Source organism: Heloderma suspectum, chromosome 6, assembly GCF_057233095.1.
Source record: "Heloderma suspectum isolate Gila_16-S chromosome 6, 16-S_ref, whole genome shotgun sequence".
NCBI classification, from domain to species: domain Eukaryota; kingdom Metazoa; phylum Chordata; class Lepidosauria; order Squamata; family Helodermatidae; genus Heloderma; species Heloderma suspectum.
The window spans coordinates 65,561,395-65,586,347 of NC_139463.1; the positions used below are offsets into that span (position 1 = coordinate 65,561,395).

At 50.7% G+C, this 24,953-nt stretch overlaps 1 protein-coding gene across 1 annotated transcript in view; it reads left to right on the forward strand.

Annotated features, from left to right (window-relative positions):
• LOC146341056 (trafficking kinesin-binding protein 1-like) overlaps nt 1–13,768 on the forward strand; it is a 43,359-nt gene extending 29,591 nt beyond the window's left edge. The window contains exons 11-15 of the mRNA XM_084804653.1: nt 1,118–1,324; nt 2,287–2,585; nt 4,075–4,293; nt 5,795–5,897; nt 9,998–13,768. Coding sequence (XP_084660779.1) covers nt 1,118–1,324; nt 2,287–2,585; nt 4,075–4,293; nt 5,795–5,897; nt 9,998–10,475 — 1,306 coding nt within the window. The 3' untranslated portion in view covers nt 10,476–13,768. The remainder of the gene's footprint in view (nt 1–1,117; nt 1,325–2,286; nt 2,586–4,074; nt 4,294–5,794; nt 5,898–9,997) is intronic.
• Nucleotides 13,769–24,953: the final 11,185 nt, after the last annotated feature.

The window sequence follows — 24,953 nt, forward strand, 5'->3', positions numbered from 1 at the left end:
TCTGAACGCTCAAGGAGCTATCCAAGGTGCACCTTGGATAGCTCCTTTAGAGTTTTGACTGAAACACGGAGCGTATTCACCGCCCCACTGGCTTTATTTTATTTATTAAAATTATTAATCGCCCATCTGGCTGGTCACCCAGCCACTCTGGGCGATGTACAAACATACAACAGTTTTAAAACAATGACATTCTATATTAAAACACCATATTAATAAAAATACCCTAGCCCACCCCACATGCCTGCCTGAGCAACCATGTTTTTATGCACGGCAGAAGCTCATTAAAGAGGGGGCATGGCGGAGTTCCCTAGGGAGGGAGTTCCCTAGGGAGGGGGCCACCACAGAGAAGGCCCTCTCCCTCGTCCTCACCAGTCTAGCTGTCCTGGCTTATGCACCCCCCAGCCTCCAATACCAGAGGCAAAATGGCTTTTGGGAGCCCCATGCCAGTGGTGGGTGAGGTCAAAGCCCAAAAGTGGCGGGGGGGGGGGGCTTTTCTCTCTCCTACGTTCTCCCTTTCTGACGCCTCTTTTTCTCATAAGAGCCCTGCTGGATCAGACCAAGGGCCCATCTGGTCCAGTGTTGTGTTCACACAGTGGCCGACCAGCCACCCATGGGGAACCCACAAGCAGGACACGAGGGCAACAGCACTCTCCCGCCCATGTTCCCCAGCAACTGATGTATTGGAGATAATCTATGGCAGTGGAGGCTGGTGGCTCCTACGTCAGTGGGGCGGTGAATACTGCCTCTGACATCGGAGGAAGCATACGGCCATCATAGGGATGGGTAGCCCTTGCCAGCCTCATCCTCTTTCTCCCTCTCCCCCTTCCCCAGTCCGGTGAAGGGAGAACTGTGTTTGGGGTGGAGGGAAGAAGGGCCAGCCTGGAATCCGCTGTGATGTCAACCTTCCTCCCGCCACACTCCAAAGTCCTCCTCACACCCTCCTCTGTCTCATCCTGTCTAGGACAGCTCTGCTTCGTTGGGTGGGCAGTTCCTGTTTTGATCATTTGCGGGGTGGGGGGCCATTCTCCATCCTCTCACTGGGAGGGAGGATGGCCACCCCCCCTCTTTATTTCCTGCCACTGAAGCCAGCCTCCCCTTCCCTATTGCTTGTTCTCAGGGGCATCCGACGGGTCTTCGAGACGGTGAAAGCTGTGAAGCAGACGGCAAAAGCCAAATCGCGGGCGGAATCGCCATGTGCTCTTCCTCCGGGCTCTCCCAGGCCACTTTCGGTGGGCTGCAGCCGGTTCAGCACCCCCCGCACTGGCTACTATGGTTCAGACAGCCCCACTGTGGGGCAGGCTCCTGAAGGACTGGATGATGCCCAGTGAGTACCTCCAGGATATGGGGTAGGCAACATCCTGTGTGGGTTCCATGACAGGCAAGGGCCATGGGCTTAGCTTTCCTTTAAGGCTGCCTTCCCCTTTAAGGCTACAGCTCCCGGAATCCCTCTGAAATTCTGGGAGTTGTAGTCCAGCACAGCTGGAGGGCACCAGGTTGGAGAAGGTGGTGCTTCAGTCTGAGGTGAAACTATAGAAATAAGAGCTGAGGCTTTGGGGCTGGGGAGGCCCGGCTGCCTTATGGGGGACACCTAACAATTCACCAAATCTTTTTGTTCTGCTGGGCCCTTCGTGAAAGAAGGGAAATCAGCCAGCAACCCCCCATCTCCCTTTATGGCCCACCCTGTTCTTAGGAGCCACTGGGGAGATTTTTAGGGTGGTGAAGACCATGAAACCAGTTAGCTAAAAAGGTTGGGGGGGCCTCCCCCCATAATATAAGGAGATTCCTCTGTGGGAGGCCAAAGAGGAGCCTCTCAGCTTGAGCCAGCTTCACTACCCCTGACCCTTTCCCATTGTGGGTAGGGGAGACACCTTTCCTGGCAAAACCTTTTGCCCGTTCCCTTTTCGATACTCAGAAACAAAATTGTGTGTGGCTGCCTGTGAGTTGTTGGGCAGAACGGATTTGTCAGCACCTTGACCTGCCCTCTTCCTGGGGCTCTTTTATGACCAATGCATCTTTTGCTTCCACTGCAATATTTCCAAATAATGGCCTGGCCAAAACGTAGATGTTTAGAGGACACTTCTTCCTCTTGCAGAGACGAAGCCAAAAGTATACATAATTGTTCACATTCATTGCTTTCTGGCGTCCCTCTTCCCCCTCCTCTCCCCCCACAAAAGTCTGATTTTAGATTGCAAGTTCCTTGGGGCAGGGAACTATCTCTTGTAAAGTGCTATATACCCTGGTGATGGTGGTATGAGAATAATATCATCTCTGCTTGGGTTCCTTTAGCCGGGGTGAGCTTGGTACACCAGGCACGCCAGGCCGGCATGACTTGGAAGCGGCCCTCCAGCGCTTGTCTGCTCGCCAGGAGAACCACAGCACCGAGCGTTCGTTCTTCGAGGTGGAGCGGGAACGCAAGCTGAGGCGCCTGGCTCGGGATGCCGAGGACTCCAGTGGGTTTCTCACGCCCAATGAGAGCATCACGTCTACCGGCACCAACTACTCAGGCAGCTCTGGTGGCTCTGGCTTTTCTCTGGGCTCCTTCTCTTACTTCCCTGATAAGCTACAAATCATCAAGCCTCTGGAAGGTTAGTGGGGGCAAGAACCACGGGGCTCGCTTGGGGGGGGCAAGAACCACGGGGCTTGCTTGGGGGGGGCAAGAACCACGGGGCTCGCTTGGGGGGGCAGTGTGGTGTTTGGGCACCCACTCAGTTATTTGATGTGTCAATTTACTACATACAGTTTAGCTTACAGGGGCGTAAAAACCAAGATCTAATGATTTTTAAACGTCAATTGTCGTAAAATAATCCCGTTCTTAACAGAATCCCTATGATCCCTGACAGACCGAGCAAAGGGGTGCGTGAAGGCTTGCGGCGAACACTAACTTCTTGGAAGAAGGGTGCCTGTCCATTGTGCTGGGATCCACATGAGAAAAAATTATCTGGGTGCCAGAGTGTTGTGTCTCCAATTTTGGTACAGGAGGAAAGAACCTGTTCCCTAGATATCAAAAGCCTGAGAAACACTCGCACCAAATCAAGCTGACATGCCTGCCTGCTCTCGGGATCAGCGGACTAGAGGCCAAACTTATACCAGGGCCCTGGGAGGGCGGGTGCAGGTGGAACCCCCTGGAGCGGTTCCATCTTGGCCTCGGTTTCTGCATATCCAACCATTCGTAGTCGTTTGTGCTGAATCTGGGACATGTTTCCAAACGCCCTGTTCTGAGCGCGGCTGTGGTGTTGGATGCCACAGTTAAGGAGAGTGAGTACACCCATGGCCAGTTTGCACATCTGCTTTTCCGCTCTTGCAGCATAACACATGCCAAGGGAAGTCGTGCAGACTTCCGGCTTCATACCAGGTCAGGTTATTTATGCCTCTAGCCCAGTGTTGTCTATTCCAGCCTACCCCAACCTGGTGCCCTCCGGACGTGATGGACTACAACTTCCAGTGTGCCCCAGCAGAGGGATGTTGGGAGCTATAGTCCAACACATCTGAAGGGCCCCAGGCTGGGGAAGGGGGAAGGAGGTCTAGTCTTGCAGGTGCTCCGTGGGCATTCAGTCTTTCCCATTGCCTGCTCTCAGGGAGCCCTTTAACTGGAGAGACCTTCCTTCTCCCTCCCTGCAAAGGCTGGCACTGCGCCCATTTGTGGGCAGAGGAGAGTGGGGAATACTGCCGAGGACATCTTGCAATTACAGGCGTAAGAGTGGTGGATACAGGGTGGGTGCTGTTGCCCTTGTGCCCGGCTTGTGGGTTTCCCGCGGGCATCCGGTTGGCCGCTGTGCAAACAGAATGCTGGACTAGACAGACCCTTGGTCTGATCCAGCAGGGCTCTCTCAGCAGTGCTCTTATGGATGCACCCAGCAGGGCAGCTTATTTTTCCAAGGCATGCTTACCTCCCCTCTTGCGGCATGCTAATGTATTGTCACACGGGTTGGACAGCTCTATTCTGCATCCTCTCCAGGCCCCACGGTCTGGGTCTGCTGCAGGTTGACCACCCACATTTTTGCTGATTAGCTTCGAGCGTTTTTCCAGGTGATACAAATGACTCCAAGAATCCCCCCCCTTTCTCCTCCCTCTCAGGCTCCATGACCCTCCATCACTGGCAGCAGCTAGCCCAGCCCCACCTGGCCGGGATCTTGGACCCTCGGCCCGGCGTGCTCACCAAAGATTTCCGGCAACTTGACACAGACCTGGAGGAGGTCTACAACCTGAATGACCTGGAGGAAGACGATGTAGATGTGGCCTCCTTCCCTGCCCTCGCTACCTCGACGCCATCCAAAGCCAAGGAGAGGCCTAGTGGTGAGTGTGGGGAAGGGTCACACCTAATGCTGTGCATGCACACTGACCCCTGTGGGGAATCTGGAGAGCTTGAAGACCCAGGCTTCTGTCATCAGTCTCCCACTGGTTTGGCAGCAAGCAAGTTTGCATCCCTGCTTGAAGTCTGGCGGCAGCCATTTTGTGACCCAATTCCAAATAGAGGTTGCTGTCTTAGCAAGAGGCAGGCCAGATGGATACGACCGCTAGCAAATTGGCAGCTGTTGTGTACGATTGCTCCTTGCCTGGCTTTTGGTGGTGGTGGGTCTGCAGTGGGTGGAATGACTGTTCTAGTGACCCTAAGCTCTGCTAGCCAATCCCATCTCCTCAGTCCAGGTGGGAATGGGGATAATTGCAATGAAATGTGCAATTTGGCGAGGTGTTTCTTGCCGCTGATAACCATGCTGATTTGGCTCTGTGGTCGGACCTCCCTGTTTTCTTGAAATTATGAAGCAGTTCCTCAACCTTGATAGGCTCCTGGGTTTTTTGACTGATCTCTGAGGTTTCTAAAGCTGATGGTTTGGCCTTTTTCTCCTTACCATGCAGCATTCCTAAGCCATGAACTTTGGACTCCTGGGTGCTCTTTCAAATTTGAGCATGTCAGCAAAATAGGGCTTTTTGGTGGGGAAGAAGCAGAATTCAGGAAGGAACAGAAGTACCCTCTTCAAGGTTATTTTTTTCCTTTTTTTAATACCTCACAACTATGACGGGGTTTCAAACAAACAACTCTGTTTCGCTGTCCTGTCTCATGGCTGTTGATAAGATTTATCCTCCACGAGTGCATCTCCACCAACTTGGTGCCCTTCAGATGTTTTGGACTACAGCTTCCAGCATTCCTGACCACGGCCCATGTTGGTCTGGGCCGATGGGGGCTGAAGTCTAAAACATCTGGAGGGCACCAGGTTAGGAAAGGCTAACCTAATCCTTTAACTGGAAGCTGTCGCCACATCTTTTCTTAAAGCGGGGCGGGGGGCGCTGTTGTGGCAGTGAGTTAGAGGAGACATGCTGCAGGGGAGGTCCCACCTCAGTCCTGCTCTTCTAACTACCACGCAGGGGTAGGCAACCAGGTGCCTGCCAGATGACATTGCACTGCAGCTCCCATAATCCCTGACCATTGCCTATGCTGGCTGGGGTTTATGGGAGTTGTAGTCCAAAACACTGGGAGGGCACCAGGGTGCTTACCCCTGCCTACATGTGTTAACTGGCAGTGCTGATGGGGCTGTAAGTAAAACCGGGTTGCAGGTTGAGTGTGTGTTTGGGGGGGGGTCGCCTTACAGTAGTAATTTCCTAGTGGAAAGCTTGTCCTGCAAATCACTCAAAAGAAATGGAAGGGCTTGGGCGGGGCGGGGGGAGAGCTTAATCCCTTGTTGACGTTTACAAAACCTTTTCCTCTACCCCTCCCCATTAGATATCCAGGCACCTGTATCCATCCATCGCCATGTTCCCCCACCCACTCATTAACCCTTCATTTTCCTGTCGGTTTCAGTCTTCCACTCCGTTAACAATCTGCCCCAGACCCCGCCTACTTTCACCATCACCACCTGTTGCATCTTGCACCCTAGCAATGAGGTCACCATGGTGACACCCAGGTAAGCATCCTGTGGTCCTTTCCTCTAGCTTTCCACCCTTGCTTCTGCTCCCCCATTGTTGCCGTAGGAGGATTTCCCTGTGTGTGCGCGCATGGTTTTTAACCTGTCTCCTTCCATCTCCCCATTCCTCTGTTTTGGATCCTGACTTCTAGGTACTGCCGCTCCCGGTAGGGGCATCTCCTGCAGCCCTTGGGTACATTGATGGGGGCTCTGAAGTAAGAAACCCCTTCCCTGCCTGTCTTCTCTCTGTCCTGCTTGGGGAGAGCTGGGCAGGAAAACATCCCCCTCCTGTTCACTTCCTCCTGAGCAATGCTGGCTTGAGGAAAAGGGCTCTCAAGGCCACTAAGGGATGGCTGTAGGGAGGAGCAGGGCCTTATCCAGGAACATGGAAGCTGCAGGAGCCAGAAGGTAGTTCTCACTTTTCAGTGCGCACACAGGAAAAAAGGTGCTGGGGCCCGAGCCTGCCTTGGGACGTGGTGCTGTCGGACATGGAGACCATCCTTAACTTCAAGGCAGGGAGGGTTGTTTCTGTTTGGCAAAGGAAGGATACTCTGTGCATGCTCAGAGGCACTCTTGCATCCGATCTTCTGGGGCCTTAAGCTGTGGCATTCAAGCAGCAGCTGGGTCTGAGACCTGGTCTTGCTCTGGTCCAAATGAAGCCCTGACCAAGAAATAATCTGCTTGGCAGCCCATGAAACGCCCTACTTGTATGAGAAGGCAGACAGGGCTCCTCCCAGTAATTCGTCCATTTATTACATTTCTGTCTAGCCCAACAGCCAAAGCTGTCTGAGCAGTTCACAGTGTGACAAAAAATATAAGACCTTTAAGAGTCAGAAATTTAAAACGGGTTGAAAACAAGTTAAAAATGATTAATAATAACATGCCCGGGACCTGCTAAATGGTGGCCCAGCCCTGAACCAACATTAGCATTTGATGTGGATGATAAAATATTTTCATGGAGCCCTTAAGTCAGTCTGCAGCAACCCCCTCCTGCCCTGTCCTTCAGCCAGCATGCTCCTTCGCCTAAGCGAGGAAGGTGGGAAGCTTTCTGCCAAGTTCCTCACAATCGGAGGTTGAGTGAGCTGCCCCCATCCCCCTGCATCCTGGGGAGATGCCAGACCATGCCCTGGTCCCAGGCGTGGTCTGAAGGCACATGAGGCAGCCCCCTTTCTGAAGCTAGGCAGGTCTGGGTCTGGTCAGTGCTTGGGGTGGGGCAGGGCACCTGGGATCCACCTGTAGCCACCTTACGTTCCACGATGGAAGAAGGGTGGGAGATAAATGTAATAAATAAATAATCCAGGCCTTTCCTTTGCTTTATTTAATGTTAAGCTTTAAAGATGTTGTTGAAGGGTAATAGATTGAAGGCCTGTCCTGAGGATTCCGGGTGGCTAATGGCCTCTTTAGGCAAAGCAGGGGGGTCGCCTGTCTCCTAAAGGACTCACTACATCAAAATGCCAGGAGGGAGAAGGAAAGGAGCGACCTCTTAAATGTTGTCCTTAATAGGAAAAAAAGCTCATCTGCCAGTTCTTGCCCACTGCCTCAAATACACTCCGCTCATCGACGGGGCACATCGACCAATATAACAGGAGAAGGATGGAAGAATTAGCCTCGGGTTATTTTAAAATTAAGAATCCCAAATCATGATACAGCTATTTTTTAATTTAATTTTTAAAAATTGTCAGAATCTAAGAGGATATTTAAAGCACAGGGAAATCTCTAACTTTCTGCTGTGTTGTATGGCTTTCTCATTCTCCCCCACCCTCAAAACTCCCAGCATACTACGGGCCTTGGCGAGGGGACAAGCAGCGATGTTCAGCCTCTCTGAATTTTAACCCACTAACCTTTTCTCAAACCAGACTTTACCACTAACCCATCTGCTTTTCTGCAGCTTAACTGTCACTAATACTGTGGCATCAGCCTTGGGTGCTGGGGCTTTCTCAGGACTGCAGCCCCCAATGCCTCCTGACTTCATGGAGCTGCTGGAGGGGCGGGGGGGGAGGAGCGGGCAGCTAACCATCTTGATAAGCTAACAACTGTTTCATTGTCGTGGGAACTTTTGCCTAGAGCAGCCTTCTTCAACCCTACTGCCCTTCAGATGTGTCTGACCATAACTCCCATCATCCCCAGCAAGGATGGCCATTGGCTGGGGGTGATGGGGGTTTACTGCAACACATCTGGAGGGCGCCTGATTGTTGAAGGCTGACCCAGAGAATGCAAATAATTGATGGCAGGCTGTGGGGGGCGGGGGAGAAGCAATGGGGGCGTTGTGGCTTAGGGGCCAGCATGTCTCAGCCCCCCAGCCTCGGCCCCCCAGCCTCGGCCCCATCTTTTTCAAACTGAATGAGGGCAGCAGAGCAATCTGTGTCTTACCCTGTTCCTGGTCAGTGAGAAGAGATTCGAGTGTTCGGAAACGGCGGGGAGGGGTGGCATGGCCTGTTGGCACTGGAGGCTGGCCGTGTTGTATGGCCAGCCCAAGGCAATGAAGTGCCCAGGGAGGAAAATGTGATTGGCAGCACCCCGCCCCGTTCCATGTCCCACTAATGAATACCGGCCACTGGGCCAGGAAGGAGGGACGTGGTCCCACAGCAGGCTCATTGGCACTTCTGGTACTACATGAACGTTTTTGTCATGCTGATTGCGGATGCAAATCCTATAAGGCAGCCTTCCCTGACCTGGTGCTCTCCAGATGTTTTGGACTATGAGCATCTCTACACCAGCCTAAAATCCCGCATTTCAAATGGGGCTCTCCGTTTCTGTTATAAATGCAGGATCATGATGGACTCCCTTTACACACTCTTCCTTTTCCCCTCCTTTCCCCCCTCCTTTTCCCCTTATCTGAGTCTTCTGTATGTTTCATTATACAGCTGCTAGAGGGCTTAAAATGGGGCTTTCTGCTTCCGTTTTAAATGCAGGGTCACAACAGACTCCCTTTCTACATGCTTCCCCCCCCTTTCCCCCTTTATCTGACTCTTCCATATGTTTCATTATACAGCCCCTAGATGGCGCTGTGGTCTAGGTCCTCTTATTGCCTGTTTTCCTCTTTTCATGAGGGAACTCAATCGCTGTAATTTGATAGTTCATTATCTCCGATCTTTAAAAAAATGGAATAAAGGTCATTTAGTGCTGGAGATGCCCTGGAGGTTGACGACATCATCTAAAGGGCCTGCAAACTTCGGTGAGTAGCCAATCTCAATAGCAGGATTGAGCTCCATGTGAAGAAGCCGTACAACTCCTAACCTCCCTGCCCATTGACCAGGCTGGCTGGGGGGCTGATAGGACTTGAAGGCCAAAACATCTGGAGGGCACCCAGGTTGGGGAAGGCTGCTATGGGGCTTTCACCAGAGAAACGTCCAGAGCAATGCTACTCTCTCTGCACCCATGGGGAATCATAGCAGATGGTGGCTTCCAGTTTTAATACTGATTGCTCAGGCTGTGTGCTCTCTCTCTCTCTCTCTCTCTCTCTCTCTGTGCCAAGAAGTTCATCTGCCGAAGTTCTAGTGAAATTATTATCTGGGTGGACTGGGCCTTAGTGGGTCACATCTGTCTGCCTCCCACCCTGCTGGCCTTCATGGCACCCAAGCTATGCAGCCTGGGGCACCCCCTCCTGTATTAACTCATGGCTGGGATGCCTCTGTCGTGTCGTCAGCAATCCAGTAGGAAGTGCCTTCAGTACTTGTGCATGACTGGGTAGGACTGAAGCAACGGTTTACTCAGGAGTAAGCCAAAAAGTGTTCTCAGATGGAGAGCTGTTCAGGAGCAGGAAAAGTGGCAGGAGCGGGGGGAGCGGTGGGGCCCTTCCTTTTGCTTCATCTTTGCCTCCGTTCACACTCTGCAAGGAAGCAACGTGGTCCACTTTTATAGGGAGTCAGTGTTTTCAAGGCTTTCCCTGTGGATTTTCTGTCTGCTCAGGCGGTCCACGGCAATGCCCTGCTGCTCCTATTTGTGGTAGTACAGGAGAAGGCAAGCTACTCCGGAGCATCCCGTGGTGTGCTCTGTGTAGTTCAGCACCTCATGAACCTGCAACTTGTGTGTTTCCGACCCGTTGGGACTGACTTTTTCTCCGTTGTCTTTTGTCTTCATGCCTGTCCCTTCCTCCTCAGTCTTTATAATACAGTTGTGCCCTCTTGTGGGCCCTGTGAGGGGCTGAGCCCCTCTCTCCCTCCCCAGCTCCCCCTGCAGGAACAGCCCAGCCCCGAGGAGGAGGAGCGGTTGCAGCAGCAGGATTCCCCGCTTGGGCTGATGTCTCTGCTGAGCGAGCGAGGCATTTCGGCAGGGAGCAGAACAGGGGCGGCGGCGGCATTGCCTCGGTTTGCTGGAGGCTCAAGCAGCCTGTGCTGGCTGTCTCCTTCCTTGGCTTCGCTGCGGTGCTGCCGCTGGGACGGCCTCGCTGAGTGGGCCTTGGGGTTGTGCCCGATGCAACGGAGGAAATCCGAGAAGGGCCGAAACAGCATCTTCAGTTTGAACCTGGTGGAGAAACTTCAGTGGCTGGGGCTGGACAAGGTGTTGGCCAGAGGGGAAGCCTCATATGCAGCCTCACACCTGCAGGGGCTTCACCAGAGGAAGAGGTCTCTGTCATGACTCCACAATTTGTGTTGCTCTCCACTGGTGGAGCATCGGTGAGAAGGAAGAGGCGGCCAGATGAGCTGCTTTCTGAGCAGTTGGACAACGCCATCCGTGTGGCTGATGCTTTGGGCTAGTGTTTTGGGGGACCCTGCAGGGCTTGGGGAACCCTGCAGGGCTTGGGGGAAGGAGGAGCTGTACCTCCAACAATATCTTCTCTCCCGTCTCCTGTGGATCAGGAGCAGAGGGGAGTCTTTGTTTTGATGTTGGCATGTTTACCCTACAGATAAACTGTCATGGCTACCTTACACCTCCATCCCAGGAAACCTGGGAGTTCTGATTCTGTGGCTAAGGGACCTTTCTTCAGAACAGTTGAAGCACTTCTGCAAAACTACCATTCCCAGACTTCCTTGGAAAAGCTTGGGCCAGGGCAGGAGGAATGCACCAAGTCGGTGAAACGGCTTTTAAGCTGTTGTCCTTTGGGTTTTCTTTTTTCTGCCTTTTGCAATCCTTTATTCTTACGTTGAGTGCACAGGACACAGCCGTTTGGGGTAGGATCCATGGGCCTGCAAAGGAAGGGGACAGGGCAGCCTCAGCTCTCATCACTGCAGGGCAGAGCCTGCTGGTAGGGGGAAGGCTGAACTTTGGAACCTCCTGCTGAAGTGGGGGGCAGTGGGTTGGAACGAGGATCAAGGGGCATGAACTTGTTCATATTAAAAACTCATCTTTGGGGGACCATAGTTTCCCTCCCCCTTTATGTATTCATTGCCTTCCCTGCTTATTCCCATAAGAAATGTTAACTGTTCCAAGAAAACCACTGGGGGAGGGGGGAGTGTGTGATCTCTTGCACTCAAAAGACAATTAGTGGGGTAAGCAGGGATTTTGGGGTGGGAGGTCGACTTTTTTTTTGCATGGGTGATTGCTGAGGGGATTATTTTTATCCAGTCGCTTGTCCACCATCAACTTTCTTAGCCTTGGTAAATGCAGGGTGGGGGGAGCGGTTCTGTATTCCTATCTTGCCGAGGTCTGGCAAGGTTTTCTCACTTAAAGACGCAGCCCCACTTTATTGTGGAAAGGGGGTAAAGAAAGCTGAGCGGGCTCTGGGTGAGTCCATACTACACTTCCCAACCGAGTTAGTGTCACTCTCCCAGTCTGGTGCTTAGTCACCCAGAGCTGGTTTCACCCCACATCCTCTGCTGCTCCTTTTTGGGGGAAGCAAAATTCCGCTCTTGCAGTCATGGTTGATAGTTCCTGCACTTTATTCCCTGGCCCCCGACTCCACTGCTGAAGTCTTAATATCGGGGCACCGCCTGCCTGCGCCCACTGAACCCGTGTGCATGTTTCGTCCGTGGTGAAGCAGCTTTGACTTGGGCCACGTATGTCCGGTTTCTATGGATGCTCCGCTGTTCTTTTTCCTTTTTAAAAGGATGCCTGTATTGTCCCATTTATAACTGTTAAATTAACTGCGCCCCCCCGCCCTGCTTCCTTGTTGCCCCTGCCTGCATCTCCACTCTTTGCACGCTCCTGTATATGTGCTGCACAAACAGTCATTTGCACACCTGCTCCCAAAGCCAGGCCCCTTTTCTCTTTGGATCACCCGTTTGGACTTTTCCCTATTCATGTTCCCTTCCTGTGTCTCCTTTGGAGAAATAAACATGATATTGCTGTTGCCCTAAATGTTGTCTTTTGTAGTGTTTTTACCCGTGTACATAATCAGTGCTGTCTCTCCCCTCCCCCCTTCCCAGGACACGTTTGGTTCCGTTTAAGTAATCGTGTGGTAAAGCTGTTTGTGGGTTTAAACCATTTCAGCCTGTAGGGATGGGTAATTGGCGGTTGTCATGGAATCATAGAATAGTAGGGTTGGAAGGGGCCTGTAAGACCATCGAGCCCAACCCCCTGCTCAGTGCAGGAATCCAAGTCAGAGCATCCCTGACAGGTGGCTGCCCAGCCTCGTCTTGAATCAAGACTACAAGCCTCGTCTTGCCAGGGGAATGCAGACTGAATGAAACTGTAGCAGCAGTCCTAGTTCCTAAGTGAGCATGAGGGGCAACCAATACGAAGAAAGATGGCACCGTAGAGATTGGGGGGCTAGAGTGTCTCCATCCCTTTGCATTCATGCTCCTGTGTCAGGTATGGCGGTGACCCAATGGAAAGTAGAAGTGAACGTTACGGCTAACTCTTTTCTGTCTTTCTGGTGGTGGTTGCATGTTTCAATGCTCTACCCCCCCATTACATTTCATTGTATACTAAATAGGTTGCTTCTGCTACCACCCCCTCCTTTTCTCATAACTATTTGGAACGTATAGGCCCTGTTCAGACAACACACTAAGCCACGATGGTTCGGAGTTTTGAGCTAACCACGTTGGCTTAGTGTGATGTCTGAACAGGCATCTGTCTCAACCATGGTGGTTCATTAACCACATTCAGTAGCTACTTGCTGCAAGATGGTTAGTGGGTCTACCATGGCTTAGCGTGATGTCTGAACAGCCTCCGTGGTTAATTGGCAGCTGCCATAGAGCTGTGCACCAAGAGCAGCCAAAGAAGGAGTAGCCGCCATGCACCAAAATGGCCGGCAGCACAAAGGCCACTGGGATGCATGGCTGCCCATCTGGAGGACTGCAGGTTCCTGCAGGAGGGAGGGTGGTTACAGAATGGTCAGTCTAACCACATTGGGGAACATTGTTACATGCATGTGTAGCAGTAGCAGTCACAGTGGTTAGCGGTAACTACCATGCGCCAGGGTTAGCCAAACCACCCTGAACAGGGTCATAATGTTAGTCATAATGAACAAGATATGCACTGGCATGTATGAAATTAAGGTTGCAATGTTGAGTTGGCTGATGAACTAGATGGAGTGGTTAGGAATCTTTTTGACTGCTTGCCTTGATTTTCTTAATTCACATACTTTTAAGAGCTGCAGGTGGTAGGTGCCATCTTAGAAGAGCCATTCTTCCTTCTTTCCCCCTGCAGGAAATTCTCTTCCAAAGTAGGGATGTTTGAAACCCCTACCTTCATTCCGGGGGGGGGGGGGCATCCGTTCCTCCCCTCCCGGAATCCTCCAGAGCGGCTCCACCTCCCGAGGATTTTGCGGCGCTGCACACTGGCTCCGCATCGCGGGGAAAAACACAGCCGCAAATGGGGTAGTAGGCGCCACTTGAGGCCGTAAAGCCCTCAGTTTAACCTATTTGCAGCTGTTTACGGTTCCATTTAGGTGAAAACAGCACTTCACAGCCGCAAGTGGCGTCCACTATGCCATTTGCAGCTGTATTCCTCCTAGCAATATGGAGCCGGTGTGCCGTTCTGCAGGAAATCCTCGGGAGGCGGAGGTAAGTGAGCCGTTCCGCTGCGGATTCCTGAGGCCGGATTCCAAAGAATCCGGCCTCATTTGGGTCCGTGGCAGAATTCTCCGCCATCCCTATTCTAAACCTGTGCTTGTGCAACATGGGTGTGCATCCTCTAAAAGCAGAGGGCTGTATCTAGACTATGCTTGTTGCACTTAAGTCCTGTTTGAAATCAGGGGCAATGTTAGGGGTTGGTCAAGATGACCACACAGGTTCCCTTCCAGTTCTTGACTCTTAAGATTTATCACTTTAAATAGAGTTATCCATGTGTTGCCCTGAGGCCACACGTCTCAAAGACCTGACAACAGAAAAGTGGACGTTAGCTGACATTCTGGTGACTTGTTTCAGTGGAAGTTGGGATGGGCCAAGGAGGCATAGGTTAGGGACAGAGATGACTCATCTGTCTTCCCCCACTCCACGAAGGGGTGGTGGTAGTGAGTGAAGTCTGTGTTTGTGTAGCACTAGCAGGGAGTCAGTCTGTGCTGGAACTGGATCTGAAAAGGAGGCAGAGAGCGAACGTTGCTCTCTGCAGGCAATCCTATGGCATTGTGAGTTCCTCTAGACATCTGATGTGGAGCAGATTGGAGTGTTAATGTTGTGAACTCCCACCTTATGCTCAGCCTGTAAATGGATGCTTCCAGATGGAGGGGTCCTAGCAGTAACAAATGGAAGGCATTGTACAGCGATTCAGCCTCTCCCTCCTTAGTGGATTTTCCATGGGAAGGAAACGACGGAGGAAGCAGTGGGGAAACACGGGAAGGTTACAAGGAGATGACTGTGGCATCTGGACCCTGCATAAAATTTTGTGAATGAGGCAGGGCGATTGCATATTACAAGCCTCATCTGGAAGCACCCCATATGTGCAAATAAACCTTTTTCCACAGAAATACTGTAGGTCTCTGGGGAAAACTGAATCGGGGAAAAGCACTGGAACACCTGGAACTTCTCACTGCTTAAAAGTGCAGTGTATGTGCGTAATGGTGCATGTTGGCTAACTTCTCTAGTTGGTATCAGTGAGACTTAAGCGCATTTAATCCTAGAATCCTAGAATAGCAGGGCTGGAAGGGGCCTACGAGGCCATCGAGTCCAACCCTTGCTCAATGCAGGAATCCAAGTCAGAGCATCCCTGAGAGATGGCTGTCCAGCCTCGTCTTGAAGGCCTCCAGTGTGGGAGAGCCCACTAATTTTGTCTTCTCATAATCTAACACAGAATGTGTCCTCTTTTCCCCCCTTTCCCCATCAGAATGGTTTTAAAATGCAGGTTTAGGCAAGGATCCAAAGGGGTCCTTTGCATACCTGAAGTCTGTCCATGTATAACTGGAGGGGTTTGTCTGCTGCTGGCAGCCTTTTTGCTCCAGCAGTGCTGCAGAACGTCTTTCAGCCCAAGGGGTGAATTCCATTTCAGAGAGGGCTGAATTCCCGTGGTGGGAGGGATCAAAGGCAAAGGAGGCAGGGCCCCAAACCAGAAACGCCTGCATATTTTATGTATTTATTATATATTTCATTTCTATACCGCCCAATAGCCGAAGCTCTATGGGCGGTTTTATTTTATACATTATAAAACACATTATTTTAGCTTACTGCCAGGAATTAAGCCTTAGGAGAGGTGTTTCGACCTTTTAGAATGGGCAGGGGGGAAACTGCACAGAGGCCAATAAATCACCAAATGATGGGTGGTTGAGGTCAAAAGTGTGGAGCCTGGGAAAGGGGCCCCGCCCTTCTGGGACCCCCAGAGGACTGGATTTGTCCCCTGGGCCTGGGGTTCTGTAGGAGGGGGAGTCCCCTTACATCTGGGGGGCGGGGGCTGCTGCAGCTGGAAGAGAAAATTCAAACGCCCCTGGACGCATGGTGCACCCTGTGGGCTATCGATAGCTCCATCATGGTTGTCTATTACCTCCAGGATAGGAGGTAGTATGCCTCTGTATACCAGTTGCTGAGGGAGGGTGCTGTTACACTCATGTCCAGCTCGTGGGTCTCCCATAGGGCCACTGTGGGGAGCCGAATGCTGGACTAGGTAGGCTTTTGGTCTGATCCAGTATGGCTACCCTTATGTGCTCATGAGGGGCAGGCCCTTTTAAGATCTCTTCTACAGGGTGGCAGCCACAAAACGGTGGGCTTGGGAATGAAGGAAGAGATGTGGCCGCAGCTTCCACCCCGGAGGAGGGCTGGGCTTCATGTTCTTTGCTTCCCACAGCAGTGCTCTTGCCCACAGCAGGTAGGAGTGTGTAGTTTGGGTTTCCCAGTCTCTGTTCCTTCCTCTCCCAGTTGGCTAGTGGCGATGAGAAGTCTGCTGGAAAGAGCCCGCCGCTGCTCTGAGCACTCTGCCGGGTAGAGGATGGGTCGCTGCTGACCATCCAGCATGTAGGTAATACAAATTCTTATTTGTTACACTTGAACCTGAATTCACTTGAACCAAGTGAGACTGATTGGAACAAGGACTGTAAGAACAGCAAAGAGAAAATTGTAAAGAAGTGTTTTTCTGAAGGAAGAAAACTGCAAATAAATGTTTGTCTGAAGAAGTGTTTGAAGAATGTTTTTCTGAAGAAGTCTTGAAACAAGTTATTAACTGGTATGCTTGTCAAACATAAAACAGATATTAATCCTTACTAACATTCTTGTGAAACTCTTCCGTAATATTTCTTCCGGTTCTTTGTGCTTTATGCACCTGTTTGCTTTTCCTACAATCTAACATTTGACAGGGGAAACAGAGGAAGGGGAGGAAAAGGTAAACGGGAGCTATATGATGTTGGTTCAGTTGCACATGATTCGGCTTAGTTACAGTAGGGTGCATCATGTCTTTCCATTTCTTAGGCTCCATAAGGTGATTTTAACAACATAAAACATAATAAAACCAACAGTTATCTACCTTCCCTAAATGCCCTCTGAAACAGTGTCTTAACCTGCTGCTTACACCCCATTAAGGATGGGATGCAAGGATGGAGTTGAGACAGTTCCAGAATTTTGGTGCTACCATGGAAAAGGCCCTGTCAGACATACTCCCCCCCCCCCCACACACACACCTCAAGAAAGCAAGGAAGTACTTACTATACAGGCTCCCAGCAGATTATCGGAGTGGATAGGTTCATACAGAAGGCGGTGGTCCTAAAGTATCTTGGCCCTAAACTATTTAGAGGTGTGTCATGTATATCTGGCTCATGTTGTTATTTATCTAGTGCAACCTTCCCCAACCTGGTGCCCTCCAGATGTTTTAGATTTCTACTCCCATGAGCCACAGCCAGGATGGCTAATGGTCAGGAATTCTGGGAGTTGTGGTCTAAAGCATCTGGAGGACACCAGGTTGGAGAAGGGTGACCTAGAGAATGGCACTTTACAGAATACATGAGCACAGGTCTCTGCCCCAAGGAGCTCACCATCTCAATTATGAATCTGTACCATTCTGGTCACGATGCCTAAAAAAGGACATTGAAGAGCTGGAAAAAGTGCAGAAAAGGACAACTAAAATGATCAAGGGGCTGGAGCATCTCCCCTATGAGGGAAGGTCACAACAGCTGGGATTGTTCAGCTTAGGAAAAAAAGGCGAGTAAAGGGAGACATGACAGAGGTTACCAAATTATGTATGGTGTGGAAGATGTGGATAGGGAGACATTTTTCTCCCTCTCTCAGAATACTAGAAGCCGGGGTCATCCCATGAAGCTTCTGGTGGGAGATTCAGGACAGATCAAAGGAAGGGTTTCTTCACATAATGCATAGTTCAACTATGGAATTCGCTATCACAGGATGTGGTGATGGCCACCAATTTGGACGGCTTTAAAAGGGGCTTGGACAAATTCCTGGAGGAGAAGGCTATCAATGGCTACTAGTACTGATGGCTCTTTGCTACCTCCAGTACCAGAGGCAGTGAGCCTGTGTACACCAGTTGCTGGGGAAGATGGGTGGGGGGGATGCTGTTGCGCTCATGCTCTGCTTGTGGGTTCCTGGTCGACAGCTGATCGGCCACCGTGTGAACAGAATGCTGGACTAGATGCACCTTTGGTCTGATCCAGCAGGGCTCTTCTTACGACATAGGGGAAACAGAGAAAAGGACGTGGAGGGAGGCATAAACAGGGCAGTAATATGCAGTTGTTTCAGTTACACTGCTTATCAGTTACACTGCTTAGGCTTCGTTAACGGGCTTAGTCACAGCAGAATCACAGGGTTTGTAGGCCATCTAGTCCACCCCTCTGTTTGATGCAGGAAATCCTGAGTGAGAGCACCCCCTACAGGTGGCTGTCCAGCCTCTGGTTGGAAACCTCAAGCAAGGGAGAGACCACCAACTCACCCCCTTAGGGAACTGGTTCCGCTGCTAGATGAGCCAAAGGCTTCACAGAAAAGGTAGAGGGGATGGGAAGGAAGCAGCGGCAGAATATTGTGCACCTAGTCGTTGCAGCTGCCGCACCGCTGTCTACCACACTGATGCAAGGTGAGGAAAAGGTCTGCCGCTCTGCATGATTTATGCAGCTGTAGGCAGCAGAGAGCGCAAGTCCTACCAGACTGGAAAAGAAGAAGGCAGCAGATTGTGTGTGTGTGTTTCCTTTGGCCTAGGCAGTGCAATAAAGAGCGGCAGCTGTGATTTCTGCACTAGAGGACAGAAGGGATGAATGGAAAAGCTGGGGAAATGGGAGGTGCGCTTGCATATCCGACCACCAGATGGTGGCAGAGATTCATGGCAGTAAGGATGGCATGCTCAACACTGCCTGGGATCCACACTTCCTATGTCTGCATGGACTATGACTTCAAAGAGGGTTCTCACAACCCTTCCACACATTGGGGGGGAATGGGAGGAGTTCTTGGGGCCCAGCATTCTCTGATGACTCCCGGGATTGTGCCTGCTTTTTTCCTATTTTCTTTCTTTCTTTTTTACATTTCAGGGGTAGTAAAAGGCAATGATGCTTAAATGAATACGCACTTGGCTTGTTGTTGTTAAGGATCATTTAGAATCGGGTGTCCCCCACCTCCAAACGGCTGCTCAAAAGAATTGGACCTTCCCATTCCCTTCCCTCAAGTGTGGATGGAAGAGAGTGGGGGATGAACAGTTTTGTCTGAAATGGTTGCATTTCGTTATTTGTAATGGCTTTATTGTAAATCGCCTTGAGCAATGACTGGAGGGTCGATTCAGAGATATATTCCGCAATGATTCTCACTGCAGCCACGTGTCTGGAAGCTGCCTGAGCCCTTGGAGAATGGCTCTTTGTCAGACCAGACGATACTGGGCCAGATGGGCAAAGAGTCGTGGCTGCCGATAGGGCAATTTCCTATGACTCAATCTTCACCAAGAAACTGATTCTGTAAGGGCACAATCCTATTCAGATAGGTGGAGGCAACCGCCTATCCGATGCAGGGCAGGAGAAGCGTGGAGGGGATCATTCCCTCCGTGCTTCTCCTGCCCTGCATTTGTGACTAGACAGCTGATTTTGGCTGTCTAGCCACGGGAAGGCGGATTAGGGGAGGAGGCTGCTGTGCAACACATTGGATGTGTTGTACAGGCATTTCCGCCCTCCCCGCCCTGGAACACCCCCCCCCCCGGAACGCCCCTTTTCAGCCACTCCGCACTCCTCTTGTGAGTGTGGAGCGTGGGGCTGTTCCATGCTGCCTCGGAGGCAGTGCGGAAGCGGGGGGAGGTCAGTTCCCAGAAAACCAGATATCTCATGGCTGTTGTCAGGAGCGCCCTGGCAGCCTCTTTCAGTAGACTCCAATAGACAACTTAAGACACAAATGAAAGGATTCTTTTCAAGGTTTTAATCCTTTTACAACTTAATGACTCTTTCAGATGCTAATCACCAGTGACTAAGCAAGGAACAGCAGAGTAGCCTATGCTCCAGGTTAGGCAGTTGGTCCCCATTTGAAGGAGAATCACTTGAAGATCCTGAACTTATGGGCTAGGGAGAGATCCTCCCTCTTTCCCTTGGGTCCACGGGAGGCGGCCGTTGTTTGCGTGCCAAACGGGCACTACGCCTCCTTTCCACACCCTCCATCGCTTGTCGCTCCCTGTGTCTGTGTCAAGCTTCTAGCAAGCCCCGTTCCCGCACTTCATCACTGCTAGGATCACTATCTCAGGAATGCTGGCAGGAGGAATCTCTGCCAGCTGCTGTGCCTGTGAGGAATGAGCGGGCCTCCTCTCCCACGGATTGCTGATCCTCCTCCGAATAAGAACTGCTCTGGGGTTCTATCGGCTCAGTTTCCACCCTGACAGCCATCTAGCCACTGTCTAGCAGCCATAGGATTGCTCCCTCTGAGGCTGTTTTGGAACTCCTTATCACTTGGGGGAAATAGGAAGCATGAAACTAAAAGTAAAAGTGCCCCCTCAATTATGAGAGTGACGTGCCCAGATACAAGCCTCTGTATTTTAGTTGGCGCTGATGAGCCTTTAAAAAATGTTATATATTACCCTATAACAATTGATTTTCAGGGTAGGTGTTTTGTTTTTTACAATCATGTAAAAATACAATACACACCATCCGCTAAAACTACAATAGAAGTAGTGCTGTGCCAAAAATTTCTTCCACATTTTTTTTTACCATTCTCATTCAGTTTGACACACACAAAAATCATTTTTGAAAAGATAATCAAAGGAGAAGAAATTCCAGAGACATTCTCATGGGTTGGGTTCAGAGTTCTTGTGCTGGCCTGACTTATGAGGCAGCAGAGGAGTGTGTACGAGTGTCCTGTCTTTCATTGTACAATCACTCCTCTGGCAACCTGTAGCCTCCTCAGCTTCCCACACTTCAATTAAAGCCCAGGGGAAGACATCATGGGGTAATTCCTCCCAGAGGGCTTTTTCAGATCAGGAAGCATAGGAAGCCTGGGAGGCTGCAGAGCAAGCAAGAGATGTGTAATAGAAAAACATGCACAGCACCCTCAGCTGCTTTGCAGTGATTAAGTAAGCTCAAAAATACCATCAAAAGACATCCAAAATAAATTATAAAATGCCCTGAGAATGAAGCAGGAAAATGGAAGCCTCTTTCATGGGGGAAGAAAACTTCTAGGAAAGTGGAGGACATATTTTGGCACAGCACTAGCTCCACTTCTTATCTGGAGCTGGATGCAACTCTGCCCCCTCCCCACCCCACACCTGCTAAAGGACTTGCTGGGAAGGACTCGAAGGAGTGGTATTATCAGCACTTCCATAAGAGACAAGATTTATCCACAATCACCCTTTAGAAATTTAACATTTGGAAGACCCTGGGGTAGGTGCTGAACCCTGAAGAATGACACCTAGAGCTGAGCCAACATTTCTTCAAAGACATTTGCCCCAGACAAAATCCTGAGAATTTTCTTTTCTCAACCCTCTAGAAATAAAAGGCCACTACGTAGAATTTTCTCCAAATTTTCTTCACCCTGTTGATGCTGTTGTCACTGGCAGTGCAAAACAAAACAAAACAAGAAAACCCTTAGGAAAGAGGAGACGAAGCTATGCTGCAACCCTTGCCAATGGTGAGCCCCCCTGTGAGAAAGTTTTGAAGGATTTCTCCTCCCGCTGGAGAAATTTGATGAAATGTATCTCCCCCCCAATGTATCTGCCCCCAAATAGGGTGGAGAATTTCAAGAGCCCATTTGATCACAGCTCTAAATATAAAAGTAGAATGCAGAGCTCTATTACAATCAAGCCATGAATCTACATAGTGTGAGCAAACAAAACCAGTCTTTAACATGACATCTAAATAATAACATAGAAGGTGCCAGCCAAATCTCCCTGGGGAGAGAATGCCGCAAATGGGGCACCACAGCCAAAAATGCCCCCTCCAAATGCCCCACCTTGCTTCTGATGGCGTCCGCAGAAGAGCATTAGCAACTGATCTCAATTCATGGGCAGGTTAATAGGAGAGCTGGCATTCCTTCTTCTACCCGAGTCCCAAGCCCTTTAGGATTTTATAGGTAAGCACCTTAAATTGGGCTTGAAAACGGACCTGAAGCTGGTGAAGCTCTCTCGATACTGGCGAGATTCAGTCCCAATGTGTGCTTTCAGTCTGGTTCCTGTATTTGGGGCTCAACAGTAGCTTCCAAACCATTTTCAAAGGCAGCCCCATGTAGAATCGATTGCAGTGGACCAAGAGGGAGGTTGCCAGAGCAATGATAACTGTGGCCAAACAGGAGGGAAAAGGCACTGAGGCTACTGATGTGGGTGGAGCCTCTAATGATGAAACAGGGTCTAGGAGCACCGCTGGAAGGTCCCAGGCTCAATCCCAGCATCCCTAAAAAAAAAACTCCTGCCCGAAACCCTGGGGAGCTGCTGCCAGACAGTGTTAACAATACTAGACTAGATGGACCAATGGTCTGGCAGCTTGTTGTATTGCTATGCCGAGTTCAGTGGGGTTGACTCCCAGGCAAGCGAGTATAAGACCGCAGCCCTTGATGACAATGAGAAATAGAGCGGGCTGTCATCAGTGTGGTGGAAAAACGTCACGTCTGGCTCTTTGTCACTGTGCTCATCTTTTGATGCAAGTGAGGTTTTGTAATTCTCATTGGGGCCACTAATCATTATGGTTGGGTTTTTTTTAAAAAAGGGTGCAAGAACAATTGTAATTATCCCTCTGTGCTGGATAGTAAAAAGCATTTTTGTTACCTTGAAACACGCCTTAGGAATGCGACGTAAGAATGGTGTTTCAGAGAAATTCTCCCCCAACACTTGTTTCTGCTTCGTTCATGAATTCTTTTAACACACCGTTGCATGGCAGTTGGCTTACCTGCCTTTTGTGGTCCGGGATGCCCGCTGTCTCCTCAGTGTCAAATTGTCCTTTCTGGACTCTACACGCACCCCCCCCCTTCAGGAGCAATCTCTCATTTGAGTGGTAATTTGGTGGCTTGCCAGGGGTTCACAAGCCCCGGGCTCCATCCTGCCTCAGGCAATTAGCAGGCCCCATGGCAGAGAGTGGCAAACTCTGTTGGGCAATCTCGGTAAACCCAGCGGGTTGAAATGTTAATGTTCCTGGCGCCCCCCCGAGAACGTTAATGAAGGAGGCCCCACGCAGACTAAATGAGGCGCACCATTCCTCATTGGCTCAGGTACTATGGACGCACGAGGCACAGGCCGGTCCAAACAATTGATGTGCCGGTGTAGGACTTCCGTCATGGGGTTCAACAGAAAGAACAACTTGTCCAAGAAACGGGTAGCTGGGTCGTGTACAAAGCCGCCTTCCCTCCCTCCCCTTCCAGCCTACTTGTAAGGCCAAAGGCCTAAACGAAGTTGCCAGAAACCTCCCTTGGGCAGCATAGGGACCGTTGCTTGCTTGTCTGGGGCTGTAGGCATCGGAGGCTGGTGGCTGTGATGTCAGTGGGGTAGTGAATCCTCTCCGGGTTTCAGTCAGAACCAGTCAGATCTCTAAAGGAGCTATCCAAAGTGGATAGCTCCTTGAGAGTTCTGGCTGGTTCTGACTACAACCCAGAGCGAGTTCACCTCAGAGAGCTCCTTGAGAGTTCCGGCTGGTTCTGACTGCAACCTGGAGTGGATTCACCTCGGAGAGCTCCTTGAGGGTTCCGGCTGGTTCTGACTGCAACCTGGAGCGGATTCACCTCGGAGAGCTCCTTGAGAGTTCCGGCTGGTTCTGACTGCAACCCGGAGCGGATTCGCCTCAGAGAGCTCCTTGAGAGTTCTGGCTGGTTCTGACTGCAACCCAGAGCGGATTCACCTCAGACAGCTCCTTGAGAGTTCTGGCTGATTCTGACTGCAACCCGGAGCAGATTCGCCTCGGAGAGCTCCTTGAGGGTTCTGGCTGGTTCTGACTGCAACCCAGAGCGGATTCACTGCCCCATTGACATCGGAGGACCAGCGTCCACTGTCTGTAGTTAGCCAGGTCCCTGGCCACAGAACTGTAGGGACAACAGCCAGCCCCGGAAAGGTATGCCTTGCCTTACCCCAGCCCAGCCACTCCATTGTTTGTATCCCTCTCAGCTGTGTCTGTTCTATCACAAAGTTGCCACCTTTTCCTCCTGTCCTGACCGAGGTTCTGTGCCTTTTAACAGCAGCCCAGGAGGCAGAAGTTTAACAGGCGGTGTCTGCCCACCACTCACTCCAACAGTCTTGCCGGAAAAGCTACATTTCTGCCTTTCTCGTGTAGCTATTTGGGGGTATACGTCATTCAAAAACCCCATCTTCTCTGTGAAACATTTGGCGTAATCCTCGTACAGGGCCTCCTTCTGCAGCCTGGTGCCCTCCAGATATGTTTTGGCCATGAGCCATGCTGGCTGGGGATGATAGGGGTTAGAGTCCAAGACTGGGTTGGGAAGACTTATAGGGGACTATCCTCACCACAAGCCTAAGGAGGTCTAATAGGCATTTCTTCCCTCCCAGGAAATGTTGCCTCTGACAGAGAATTGTCAGCAATCTCACCAGGCTACAGTTCCCAGAATTCTTTGGTAGAATTCATGACCGTTGGCAACCGTTACAACACTGATGGAAGTTCGCAGTGTAGCTCTGCTCACAATTCCTTTGTCCCCAGGCTGTGCTGCGGCATTTTCTCACATGCTCTTCTTTCCCCGCATCTCATCCCCTTTAGTCTCTTCTGCTTTTAACACTGGGGGCGTTGCCCCACTTTCCATTCAGCAGCTTCTCCCCTCCAGGCAGCCCTGGTGGAAAGCGGTCGACCGATTCCGCTTTCACAAGTCACGGTGCTACAAACACTTCTGACATCCCTAAAAGCAAAGGTAGCTGTACTGGCCAAAAGACAAATGCTAAACTCCATATTAGCATAGTACTCTTATTAGGGTCAACTCAAAAGTATTACAAAATACTGTGCAGGCTTTTGAGTCCTTCAGAACTCTTCATCAGGAAAGATGGTAAACAAGGTAAAAACACCGTATCGGGGTTCCCCTTATGACCTGGAGCCCCTGAACAACTCTTTAAGGATCTCTTGCCTCCTCAAGAGTCCCACCTTCCTCCTTTTAAACTTCCTCTTCCCAGTAACATGGGGTTTAGGCTGTAGATGTGAGGTGATTGACATTCCAGACACAGGGTTTAACCACAACAGATTACAGGTAAATTAAAGCAAGCAAATCACAACTACAGGTATTTATACAATAGAGCTGAGTGAGATAAAAAGCATTAAGAGAAAATAAAAGTTACAAAATACAACTTCCTTTACTCTAGCTGTACTTCTCCAGGCTGCTTCTTCCTGCTCCCTCTTCACGCTCTGGTCTCCCCAACTCTGCTCTTACAGGTCTG